This window comes from Polypterus senegalus, chromosome 16 (assembly GCF_016835505.1).
Source record: "Polypterus senegalus isolate Bchr_013 chromosome 16, ASM1683550v1, whole genome shotgun sequence".
NCBI classification, from domain to species: Eukaryota; Metazoa; Chordata; class Cladistia; order Polypteriformes; family Polypteridae; genus Polypterus; species Polypterus senegalus.
Genome location: NC_053169.1, coordinates 38040894 through 38054865, shown reverse-complemented (window position 1 = coordinate 38054865; position 13972 = coordinate 38040894). Strand labels below are relative to the sequence as shown.

Here is a 13972-nt window from a genome sequence, read left to right as displayed (position 1 = left end):
ATTGGCACCAGCAGACCCCCATGACCCTGTAGTTATGATATAATGGATGGCTTATATTATACTAGCTGTGTAAGAATGTGTTGTGAAAAGTATTGAAATCGTCAGAAAAAATTTGAAATGTAGAGATGTCAGGTAATTGGAAGGAACTGCTCTGGGCATCTCTCTCTCCTAGGTGGTTTCGTGGTGCCGATGTGCTTACAACACTTGTGTATTAGCAGCTAAGCGACTGTCTTCCTTCGGGGGTTTCCTTTTGCTGGCGTGCTCACCTCGCTTGTGTATTAGCGGCGGGAGGAAAAGTAAAATGGATACCATTTTGCTGATGAGTTTGCCTCGATTCTGTATTAGCTGCTAAGCGAGTGACTTTTTCTTCAGAGTTTTCGTTTTGCCGTCTTGCTGGCCTTGCTTGTGTATCCTTGGAGATGGAGCCCTTACCCCGACTCCACCACTCACTTCCGGGCTGGGCAGACACACACACTTCGATGCTAAGGCGTTTATATATAAGATTCTGGTTCTTCTTATACCTTTGAACGGAGCCACCACCCTCGAAATTTCTGTGCATATAACAACTGTCCATTTTGGTTGTTTTACAGGACATCTGTTGACTTCTTAGTCATCTTTCAGTACATTTCACTTTACATTTATCTGTTTTCCTGATATACCGGAAAAGGTTTCTGACATTTATTAACCCTTTATGGTACTTCTTTAAGATGAATGCTATGTTACCCTAAAATTATTCTTCCACAAATGGGATTGGAGAGACACAGACAATAATGACTGTTCAAAAAAACAGAATTCTAATTTATTTTAGATGTGTCAAAAACTACGTAGAGTAATCTTTTGCAAACAGATACTGCTAGCCCTTATGCCTAGCCAATCAACACAAGGGGATTGAGAAGAACAAAAAAAATAAGTGCAGGTGCTCTATACAGTATTTACAGTGACTCAAAAGCCAAAAGCGATGAGAAAAAATCCTATAAAAATAAACAAAAAGCATTTTCTTCCTCCTTCTTCTTCAGACAATTAACAAAAGATAGACATAAGATTAATCAGAACAAAAAGTGAAAAAACTATACAAAAAAGATAATGATGAAAAAAATTTGTTTCCACAAATGCAGATTACTTCTACACAAAAATGTATACAAATCTTAAGTAAATTGTGCTCACTAATATATACAGACTTAAACTGTCTTCTTTGTGCTCAACAGTAAAGAAGTATCTGCAAACCTGAAGACTGGCCAAAAGAGTCTTAAACTCGGTCTGGACTTCTGTTTTATATTGCTACTCCTTTATGCCTAGCCACTCATTATTTGCAATTTCTGGATGCACCCAATAGAAAAATGACGTTACGTCACGCACCCTCCGTCCTGCTGTGATCAGGTGCAGTGTCACCATTTTAAAGCTTCCCTTTCTCACACATGTGTACGCATTTGCAGCCACGTCATACAGGCTGCTCATTCATCTCTACATTTTCACTTTCACTTACTATATTTCTCTGAACACGCATTCTCTCTGCTGGCAAACTCTTAACTCAGTGCTTTTCTCCTCGTGCATGCAATTTCCTGTTGAATGTCTTAATTTGAAAGTGCATCTGTGGATAATGTAGTTGCATTGGACATGCGTCAAAGTGTAGCGCCAGTTCAAGCCCAGAGAAACCCTCTGACTCACAGGCGTTTAAGTTAGTGGGCGACTAGGAAGGGGGCACCAAACTCCAGTATGACATTACTCCGTCACCGAGTTTACACTTGCTGGAGCACTAAAATCTGGGATAATTATAAATAGCTATAATAACTGCTACTTTTAAAGTGTCTGTGGACTTGGCTTATCACAGTATTATTTTGATCTCCCTGATTAGTAGAGCATGAGCATATATTTTGAGAATCTTCGTTAGAAACATTAGGCCAAGAAAATGTTTCTTACTCTCCCAGTTTCATTATGACACCATCCAGACTGTAAGACAGCTTTGAAAAGTGGAAAGGTACAAAAAACAAAATGCGCAAAAACATGTCCCTGACTGATCTATGGATTGCACATCTAGGGGCTTATTTAAAAAAAGAAGCATGGATTTAAAAAGAGCTTTATATTACATACTTTATAGGAAGAAATGCATTAAGTGACTCAAAGTATTTAGTTTGTTCCAGCTTAACAAAAAACCCCCCATTACATAAAAAATCCCTAGACACACAACTTGCATTTAGACAAGCACATCACAATAAGGCCTGTCAGCTTCAAAGGGATATGAACGTTCAACGTAAAATGATAAACTTGCTTATGAGACAAAAGTGAGCAAAAATTCTCTATGAATAATCACAGCTCTGTATAGGGAGGCACTGCGCTTGGCTTAAAACAGTAGAAAATAATAATTATGTGAGCGGTTCTGGTTTACATTCAAATTCAGACTTAGCTAATAGTTATAGTGAATTTTATTTGACATCTGAAAAGTATAATTAGTAAGGAGATGGAAACTTTGAGGCAGAAGGTTACTGATAAGAGAATGCAAGTAGAGTGGAAAGCAGTTTCATTAAGTTAAAAAGTCCCAGGGCATATCACATTACTGACAGACTATTCAAATTCTATACACGACAGCTGAGCCCAATTTTTATCATATTTTAGGTTATCTCTAGAAGCTTCCAAATCTGTGGGAACGAGCTGCAGTAATACCATTAGCCAAAAAAGGACATCTGAACCTGAAATGAGTTCAAACCAGCGCCTTTTACATAATTAGTAATAAATCTGTTTGAAAAACGTTTAAAGAAGAATTGATAGATCAAGCACAAGCTTTAAATATTAAATTTCAATTTGCTTATTAGGTAAACATGGCAACAGTGGATGCTGTTGTGAATTTTTTTGTTCATTTTTTTTATAAATTCACCTAGGGTCAGGAGTTTAGGAGTGCTGGCCTATAGCTCATTAGTTTTGTTGGGTGTATTTTCTTAGTGTGGGGCATTTGTTTGGATTCTCTTTTATTTTGGGTGTGTCTAGGTATTTGCAGCATCACATGAGGTCCTGAAATAAATGATCATGTAAAATTGTGCCAAAGTCAAATCATTGTGAAAATAATTAAAAAAAAACTTCCAATAAATAATTCCAAAAATGAGACAAAATGACTTGAGTAAAGGCCAAGCACAGATTAACTACACCTATGCATTGTAGTGTTACCAATGTCATTGGCACATATGTGCTTCTGTACACACGTAGCTCTAAGTATTTGGAACACATGCCCTGGGATGAGTAGAGGTTCCGGGAAAAAAAAAGAAAAATATTATGTTGCTTTTGTTCTCATTTGGTTGGCCACAGCAGCAATGTTGCACTTTTAAGACCAAGCTGACATTATGGTTTCTTACATGACAAGCTGTTTTTGTTCTCTAAGAGCAATTTATATTTGCTAAGCAGTGACTGCCCAATTTTTCTGGCAGCACATATACATCAGAATGTCAGTCACTCTTGCATTTGTTGCGTGAAGACTTGTTCGTTTCATCAAGTGGGGAGGGGTCATCCTTGGTCACTTCAGCGTGTGTAGATTCAATCATTTCGACAAGAAGGGTGTCCCACCCCACTCGGTCATTTTACTTCCTCAATTGTGACATTGTATCATTGTGTGCACCCAGATTGCCCTGATGATGTACCCACCCCTTGTTTAGTAACATTACTCTTAAGAAATTCAGAAAAGTCTCACATATGCAGAAAAGTCAGGTCATAGGACCTTCTGTTTCTGATTACCCACATACAGAAGTGCTCATTAGCACTAGTTTAGTTTTGTGTTGGTTATCAAAACTGTATGTTATTATTTTGAGGTGCCATTTTTTGTTATTTGCTTTCAACGCTTTTACTTTTATTGCCTTCTGGTCTTTACGTTATATGTACATCTGATGCACAAGCAATCCGATGACTTAATTGGCTGTTACAACTATTGAAATATTTGATTTACACATACATGAGCTGGACTTTTTTATGGCTTAGTCAGTGCTTTGCTGAGAAAAATTAAATATTTGGGGAACATCACGTTCAAGCTAATGCTGTGAGCAATACGCATGCCCTAAACCTTGACGCCAAGTGCATCAAGTTTTGTCATAAAGTATATTAATGTCAGAACTTAAAGGATTAATTTAATTTGTTTAACAATTTCTGAGAAGAGCATTTACTCTTTACATGTTCCAATACCACTACTTCTGCTCCGAGGGATAACGTCGGCATGCAGTACACCCTCTGTACCAAGGTTATTATAGTTTTGCCTTTTTATATTAGTTTTTATTTCTATATTTTTTCTGATCTTACTTGGAAATTCAGTTTAGTTTTAGTTTTCCTTCATTGTGTATTTTTAGTTTTAATTTAGTTTTTATTTCACAAAGGTATTTCTATTTTATTTTTATATATATTAGTTTCAGTTTTAGTTTTAGTAATTATGGCATGCAGCTCCTACGGAGTTACTTTTGTGTCGCAATCGGACAGAACTGCACACTTAACAGATCTGGATATGAATTTAATGTTAGTGGAAGCTTACTACACTACATGGTTTACTATCTGGTTTTGTTTTTGTCTAATTAAAACAAACATAATCAAAACTAGACACTGAATATGAACAATTTTACACAATTTTATAATTTATAAAATATTTTCTCATAAAAATCACAAGGGCTTAGGAAGAACAGGACTCTTAGGCTTGAATGAGGGTGCAGACCCCACCTGGCTGTATTGAGGGAAACAAAGAACAACAAGCATGTAGTGTCAAGGTTAGGGGTGGTGAGTCTTGAATAGCCCACCATAAGAGCAGTAAACCCATAATGAGCAGAGCAAGAGCAGGTAATAAGAGTATAGACAGGCACTAAACAACAGAGACAGCATCCGAGATTAAGAACAACATATACATTAGCTAAACCTGTTTATCCAGAGTAGGATCACAAAACTTACAAGGGTTAAAGACTAACAGCAAGAATATTCGTTCAAAAACTAAAACTAAAAATATTTTAGTAAATTATTATTTTATTTCAGTTAGTCTTTCCAGCTACTTTAATGGTTTCGTTTAGTTTTAGTTTTTAATTTTGGTTGTGTTAATTATTTTATTTCAGTTTATGAAAATGTTTTTTTAATAATAGTTTCAGTTTTGATTTTAGTTTTTGTTAACTATAATAACCTTGCTCTGTACTTCAGCAAATTTTAAATATTTGATTGTTATTATAAAAAAGAGTGGGGAAACTGGTGTATCTAAACATGTATCAAGTGATTTATATTATTTAAATTGCATTATTACAGCACAATCACCAAGGACCATAGCAGAGTCCTAAATAACCATGATGCCAAGACAGACATTTAAATTTTCTCAAGGACATAAATATTGAAAATTGCATTGTTACACTTGATGCTGAAGCCTTCAATGAAATGTATTTATATTAATATATATTGACTGAACTCCGTTAGCAGCAGTATTATTTTTCCTTTTTTTCTGTTTTATCATACTGAGGTATCCTGTTTTTACTCAACCCAAGGGGCTTCAATTACAGTATATGCAAGTATATATAAGAATGAATGGCAGAAAAAAGCTCAGAAAGAAATGGAAAAGACAACTAAAGTTTCATCCAAGCTTAAACAGGTCTCAAGTTCAAGGTGCAGCGTTTCAGAGACTGACCTGAAACAGACAGGGGAAAATACAGATCTCACAGATAGGTGACGCTGCAGCATCATCACCTATCAGCCGAGAGCGAAAGTGCAAGAGAGTTGGGCCAAGAGAACCCGTCGATTCCAGAAAGTTCATTGAAACTGAATATGGCCTTACTTTGCACACTGTCAATTACCCACCGTGAGTCAGTGGCACAGACTCCGACTGGGCTTGCTTACTTCATCTGCAGAGCACAGAGACGACCGAAAAGAACAGTCAGAGCTGAAGGTAACGATTGCGTTAATTACCATTGCAAGAACTACTGCACTCTGGGGTTGGGACATAAATGAGATATTGCTGTTTGCAATCACCATTGAGCCATTGGCTGTTCACTTTTGAAATTTAACTGAGAGAAATGGGATATTCAGAGGACTTGGAAAAGAAAATATTACTATAAGCAGATGATATGGTACTATATATATCAAACCCACAAAATTCTGTGCCTGCAGCCCTAACTATACTAGCAGAATTTTAAAAGATATCTGGGCTCAAAATTAATTTGAACAAAAGTGTGCTTTTTCCAGTAAATTCTCTAGCAAGCAACATTAGATTGGACACCTTCTCTTTTATCATTGTAGATCAGTTTAAATACCTAGGGGTAAATATCACAATTAAATATAAAGCAGTATTTCAACATTTCGCTGTCGTCTTGGAATAACTTAAACAAGACATGCATAGATCGTCTATCCTCCATCTTATTTTAGCAGGGAGAATTAATACTATCAAGATGTATCCTCCCTAAGCTTCTGTTTCTATTTCAAAACATCCCCATATACATTAACAAATCATTATTTAAGAAATCAGATATAATCATAACTTCATTTATTTGGAATTCAAAATAACCACAGATCCAGAGGACGACCCTACAACGACCTAAATCAGAAGGTGCCATGGCTCTACCTAATTTTCAGTTTTATTACTGGGCGTCAAATATACAAGCTATAAAAACCTGGACATTGACACAAATGGATGAGGACACACAAGCTTGATCTGCAATGGAAATGAAATACTGAATGAAGTACTTCTTTATATTCCTCGCTTTGTACACCAGTAAATACAAGGTATCGTCAATATACTAACAACCCAATGTAGGAAGCACTATAAGTTAGAGAGTATTTTATCTGTGGCACTTCTACATGATAACCACCTTTTTCCACCTTCTCAAACTTACACAGTTTTTATTGTTTGGTAAACCTATGGGATTAAATCATTTAAAGATTTGTATATACTGTAAATAATGTCTTTGCATCCTATGAACAATTACACTCCAAATTGAGATTTTCAAAATTTTTCTTTAGATCTCCAAATTAGAAACTTTACTAAACAAAATCAGCTCAATTCTCCTCACCTTCCCCATATTTCTCTTCCAGAAGAGATATTGATCAGTCTTGAAGATTCAGACAGCATTTCTATAATATATAAAACCATTTAAAAGTCCCTTCCTTTTAAAGATCCCAGAGTACAGTTGGAAAAGGATCTCTCACACAACATTTCAGAAAAGTGGAAGAGTGGAAGGCAGCCATGCAGAGAATTCACTTGAGCTCCATATGTGCAAAGCATTCAATTATTCAACTTAAAATATTTTATCAAGCACATCTGCCTCGCTTAAAATTGTCCAAATGTTTCCAGGGCAAGATCCAACCTGCCAACGCTGCAGTCAAGCCCCAGCCTCACTAGGCCACATGTTTTGGGCCTGTGCCAAATTAGCATCATTCAGGACAAAGTTTTTTAAATACCTATCAGACAGCCTTGGTGTCACAATACCTCCTAATCCACTAACAGCTGTGTTTGGTGGATTCCCAGATGGGCTTAAAGTGGAGAAGGACAAACAAATTGTAATTGCCTTTACTTCACTATTAGCACATAGGCGTATCTTACTTAACTGGAAGAATCCCTGCCCACCTCTTTTAAGTCAGTGGATAACTGAAGTTATGTATTTTTTTAATTTGGAAAAAATGTAATTCTCACTTAGAGGATCTGTTCAAAACTTTTTTTAAACCTGGCAGGAGTTAATCAATAAAATTTTAAAATAAGCATTTATATCGGTGTGAAGGGCTTCTTTCCTTCTTTACTACTCTCAAAGTTTTACTTTGGCTGTTTGCCTTCCTCTCTTTCTCATGGGTGGGGGTTGAATTGAATTTAGTTTTGTCAAGTTTGACTTGATTGTATGGAATGTTACATGCTTTTAATAAATTCAATAAAATATATATATCCACAAAGGGAGAAAATTAATCACGTATCATAAATTAATTTTTATTCCTGAGCTTTCAGCCATCATCAGAGTATAATGCTTAGACTTACAAGAATCAAATGCAATATATAACAAAAAGTACGGGGGGGGCTAAGTTAGTGTGATTGGAGGGGGATATTGATTGTAAAGTTTTATTTATTATGAACATGTACTTCTTAAGTTTGCATATGTTGGGTTTATGTCCAAATGTCTGTTGATGGCGTTCTCTTTTGATAGCTTGATAGCCAAGATTCAGCCAGCTCTCTGGCACTTTTGGTACTGGCCTTAATACTTGTACATTGTTCCAGTTAAATGTATGTCCTGTTGATTTAGTATGCGTATAGTACGCCGAAAAACTCAGCAAACAATTGACTTGAACCAGAACCCCCACCCCACCTGGTACTCACTTCCTCATCACCACAAGGTGTCTGAAGGTGCAGCACGCATCCTGGCCAAGTCAGGCGTCAGAATAGCACACAAACCCACAAACAATCTGTGCACGGTCCTCTTTAATGCTAAAAATAAGAAATCGACAGCAGAAACACGAAACATAGCTTATAGCATTCCGTGCAGTTCTTGCCCAGCGGTATACATAGCACAAACATCAAAACGAATCGCAACACGTATACATGAACTGATCTACACGCATACTAAATCAACAGGACATACATTTAACTGGGACAATGTACAAGTAAGATTTAAGGCCAGTACTAAAAGTGCCAGAGAGCTGGCTGAATCTTGGCTATTAAATGAGAACGCCATCAACAGGCATTTGGACATAAACCCAGCATATGCAAACTTAAGAAGTACATGTTCATAATAAATAAAACTTTACAACCAATACCCGATCACACTGACATAGCCTTCTTTACGTAATTTTTGCGATATATTGCCTTTCATTCTTGTAAGTCTAAGCATTTTTCTCTGATGAAGGCCCCTGGCAGGGGCTGAAAGCTCAGGAATAAAAACTGTTATGATACATGATTCATTTTCTCCTTTTGTGGATCTCCAGCTGCAAATATGCAAACCGTATCACAGACTTTGTCTTCCATATATATTTATATATATATATATATATATATATACATATATATATATATATACATATATATATAATATGTTATATATACATATACAGTATATATATGTAAAAATGGAGTACAGTGAAATTTTACAATAAACTTGAACTTGTCAACTTTTACACAAAATTAATTAAGAACCCATTTTAAGCTCATTTTTAAACAAGAGTGAGTGGTGTACATTCCTTACTCTGCATTAGAAAGGTTTTAAAGAATAAGATGTTCTGTTGATTACAATTTCTTCACACCATCTCTCTCTGTTTCCCATTTCTTACAGCAAAAATCCAATAAAGACACATTTAATGCAATAATATCTTAAATTGAGAGATGTCTTGATTTTCTACTAAGAAAATAATGCTTAATAGAAATAATTCAGAATATGAAAAATGCTTAGTAGATGGATGGATGAATGCATTGGTGTGAGCTGTGGCCACTCTACAGTGACAACACTTAGAAGTAAGTATTGGTGTGTAGTGTTGTAACAAACAAATTTAAACTTCATTTTTTTGCGTTCTTTTAAGATCAAAAGTGCAAACATCATAAATTTGAAAAATAGATTCCAGGGAGAGAAAAGTTCCCCACTAATAAAATCAGAGCTATGTTATTAAAAATGTTACTGTTTTGATTTTGGAGGGGTCATCCCTCCTATCAGAACTTTTGGGGGGTACTCCTTGAAAATGTTTTATCCAAATAATTAGGTAACTGATGATTTTCTCAGACCAGGTGTGACACCAACAGAAAAATTAAAGTACAGATAGTGATTTCTAAGAGACTTATTAGGTAATAGCGAGGGTTTCATCACTGACATTTTGTCTTTTAATTTAATTTAGTTGTTGTTGTTTTCTAATTATCAATTCACAAATTTTTTTTTTGTTTGTTTTTATATATACCGTAATGAATTTCTATATGAATTACAGGTTACTTTTAATATTTGTTCTTTCAGTTATGTGCCTTGTGCAGTGTAATCGGAGTCCAGGCCCCCTGATGCTGCAGCCGGGGGACTGTCGCCAGTGTTTTTTATAAAACCCTAGCACACCAAAGATGTTTGGTACAGGAATAGCTACAATTTCTGTCTTTTGGCTCTCTTTTGATTAAGATTTTTGAATATACTCGTTCTGAATCACTGTTGTTTTTAATTTATTACGAAAATAGTAAATTTGTCTTTGTGGAGTTAATGTTAACTTCACATATGTTTTTGAACATCACAAATCCTAGCCATTAGTTATTTCTTCTACACCAATTTGTTTTGAAAAGATGTAAAATAATCTTGGTTACATTGGGAATGTCCTGTGATACTATGTTGTTTTTCTATTAACGTTGTCATTGTGGACTTATGTTGTTACACGGTTACTAGAGACATGTCTGCGCTAAAGGTCTTGCTTCTTACTTCATTCCGTGATGGTATAAATAGCTTCCTGACAGATCATTCAAAGGTCACATTTTCAAAATATTTCACTGTGCTTTGTTGTGTTTATTTTGTCTCTGTTCTTGTTTTTGCTCTGATTACGATCCTAGCCTTAATCCTGGTTTAGTTGCTATGCTCTTTTGTTGTCTCAGTTTTCGATTCTTGCTTGTTCCTCTTCTCCCTGTCCTCTTGATCCATCTATTTAATTTATGTTTGTCCTTTATGGCAGTAGAGTACTTTGTTCTGTTTCTCTAGTTTTAGGCTTGTTTAAACATTTAAGATTTTTGGATTTAGGACTTGTTTATGTAAATTTTAGGATTTCCCTTTTTTACAGATAGCTTTTTGATTCATTTTTTGATCCTGGTTATTGAATATTGTTGTGAACCCACCCACATGGGATGCACAAACCAGTGTGTTTCTTCGTGCCGGTCCCAAGCCCGGATAAATGGGGAGGGTTACGTCAGGAAGGGCATCCGGTGTAAAATTGTGCCAAATCAATATGCGGACAACAATACAAATTTCCATACCGGATCGGGTTAAAAACGACCGCCACCAGTACTGTTAGCCAACAGAGTGCTGGCGGAAATTGGGCTACTGTTGGCCGAAGAAGAAGAAGGACATGCAGGTGATGGGTGTAACAGAACAAAATGTAGAGGACAGAAAGATATAGAAAAAGATGATCTGCTGTGGCAACCCCTAATGGGAGCAGCCAAAAAAAGAAGTTCTTGATTATTTCCTAGAAAATAGATCTTTAAAAAAGTTTTTACCTTTGGGCCAGTGGTTTTTTAAAGTACCCTTCTTCCCTTTCTGGGTTTTTTGGAATTTTTAAAGATCACCACTTTTTGTTGGGACTGTGCAGGCTAGAAGCCTGCCTTTAGACTTTGGGATGAGTCTCACTTTGATAACAGATCTCATTGGAGCTTTAAGGCCTACTCTAGGAGAAAAAGCCTCAATTTGAATTTTGTGAGCCGGCAAGAGTCACAGCAAAATTATGGATTACTTACACGAGTCATGAAGTAAGCATTCAATTTTACCAATGCATTTAAATTGTGCTGTTGCTTTAACTTTTTAAGAAAAGTCTAATTTATTGAACAACAATGAAAGCATTACTATATGTGCAGGTTTTGTTTTTGGTGACATGGGCTTTAAAGTATAAAGTTGGAATATCCATATGTGAATGCAAGAGATTTTTACTGGGTAGTTAGTTAAGTATTATTTAACACAGCAGTTCTACTGGGTGGGTATGTAAGTGAGACCAGTACGTCCTTTTCAATCAGAGACTACATACAGTGGGACCTATGTGCTAGCTTACTATTGCTTGCTTTGCATCATGCCTCAGTATATGTATTCGTGTAGATTATGGTCTGTACAAGGAAATGCATTAAAAGTGGGAGTAAATCTACTCAACTTAACTTCTGCCAGCAATGAGTACAACTCATAGTCATCAGTTAGTGATAATCTAAAACTCTGGAAGAAGTGATGGGCTTTTCTACACCTCCACTGTTTTTAAGCCTGAAATAAGAATTTAATTTTGAAAGAGTGACTAAAAATTTGCAGTTCCATTTCATTTTCTACTTTCATTTATTTAATAGATGAGATGAGATATTGGAACAGCTTAGTTATTAGCTAAACAAACAAGCCTGATGGACTGAATAGTCTCCTCATATCTGTCAAGTTCTTGTGTTCTTAAGTGTGAGGTTGGTTCCTTGTTTTAAAATAAAGTTAGAATGCCAATAAATATATCTTGCCATCCATCTTCTATAGTGATCGAGTGATGATGTTATGCATTGCCTTGTTGCTAGTGCTTGCGGTTAGCAAAGTAACTGTGGTACCTGTGTAAAAACACACAACAGCAGCTCCCAAAGAACAGTGGAAAAGAGAATATAACAATAAAAATTTAGAACAACAAAAATAACATTTTAAAAATCAGCTAAATGTTCTCAAATGTGATTCAGAAAGGAGTAATATAGAAACAAATCAGAATGTCATCTAACACACTTGATACCATATTAGTTTGATTTTTGTGCCTCAGAATTAGATTAACAAAACTTACATGATTAGCAATACGCAATTACATTTTGAAAATGCTTGTGATTGGTCACTTTTAGGTCCTTCTAATAATACCTGCATTTATCATACATAGTAATTACTTTATTACTAAATTATGATTACAGTTTTGTTATACCTGGTTCTATAATTTATACAGAGAAAGGAGTAATGGGAAACGTAAGGACTACATAATACCATTTTTATTCTATCAATGAATGTTAATTCCGTATTTAGGCTGGTAGCCAAAGATGAATTATTACGCACAGCATAACTGGAAAGGTGTCACAGCTTGAGAATGAAGGAAACAGATGGCTGGTTAACACACAGCACTTGCTTGGAGTTAACATTTCAGGCGAGAAAAATAAAACAAAGTGATCTAATTGAAAGTTTATTGATGTATTATTTTGACTCAATGTATCAAAAAAAGGAGGGTCTTGGACTAAAATAATGTTTTTTCTTTTTTTTTTCAATTGTGGAATTTCGTCAGTGTAAACAAATAAATAATTATTTACAATCTTTGGCAGCACGAAAAAAATTCTTAAAAAAAAAAAAAGAACTTCACTGCTTCCCACCATAAAAGAAAACATAAATAATTTACATAGGAAAATATGATACAGTCTAAATATTAACATCTTCACTCCTCCTTACTTTATAACCTTGCAAAAAACTTCACTTCTATTGTAACAGATACATTTAATGAAATACATCCCAATAAAATAGGGATACAAAATAAAAAAGTGTACAGATGCCAGAAAAAAATTTAAAAAAAAAACTTCTAGTAACAATCATAAGCAATATAATGTGCAATGAAGCAGGGAAATAGGAAACATCTTTGTCAGTTTTTGTTTTAACGTGATGCTCCAGGGTAGCAGAATTGTTCCTGTGTCATATGTTACTAAGTGTGTTATCATCTATTAGAATCATCAGAACACTAAACATTACTTTTCATAACATAAGTAAAGTGGCTGCAACGTTTGGCTTGAACAATTTCACATAGGTAGGTTTATATATGCAGCCAGTCAAGGTGAAAATGTCTTACAAATTTTAACAAATAAAATCCCACCAAAAACAAACATACAAAAAAGTGGTTGTAGCACTCTTCAACAAATTCCTTTCTCAATGACAATAGTAGGTATAGTCAAACAAATATAGTAAGCACATTCTTTAATTTTTTCTTTTTTCCTTTTTTCATTTCTTAAAGTGTTGCAAGTACTTGTGATAAAGAAGGATCAGCATTACTTTGTAACTCAGTCCTCTGTGTATCTAGTCATTTGGTTCATTTAAAATCTTGGATCCAACTGCCGGCAGAATTTGCAGCAGGATCAATGTCACACCATGGCAGCTGAAATCTGGAGGAAGGATCTCCGTCTCCAAAGGCAGAGCAAAATGAAGGCAGGAGACAGACTGGGATGACTAGGAACATTTTGAGGTGACTAGGTTGCACAGCCTGTACAGTACTTTGCCACTTCTGAAGCAACCAAAGTTCAATTATCTGGGGAGGAAAAAAATGGAAAATATGTCATTCCAAGTTTTATGTCATTTTTGTAACCGCAGGGCCT

General features: G+C 35.4%; 1 protein-coding gene across 3 annotated transcripts in view; it reads right to left on the bottom strand.

The window, feature by feature from the left end:
* Positions 1–13030: 13030 nt before the first annotated feature.
* thbs2a (thrombospondin 2a) overlaps positions 13031–13972 on the bottom strand; it is a 73517-nt gene continuing 72575 nt past the window's right edge. For all 3 annotated transcript variants that reach the window (XM_039737781.1, XM_039737782.1, XM_039737783.1), the window contains one exon: positions 13031–13905. In XM_039737781.1, coding sequence (XP_039593715.1) covers positions 13902–13905 — 4 coding nt within the window. In that variant the 3' untranslated portion in view covers positions 13031–13901. The remainder of the gene's footprint in view (positions 13906–13972) is intronic.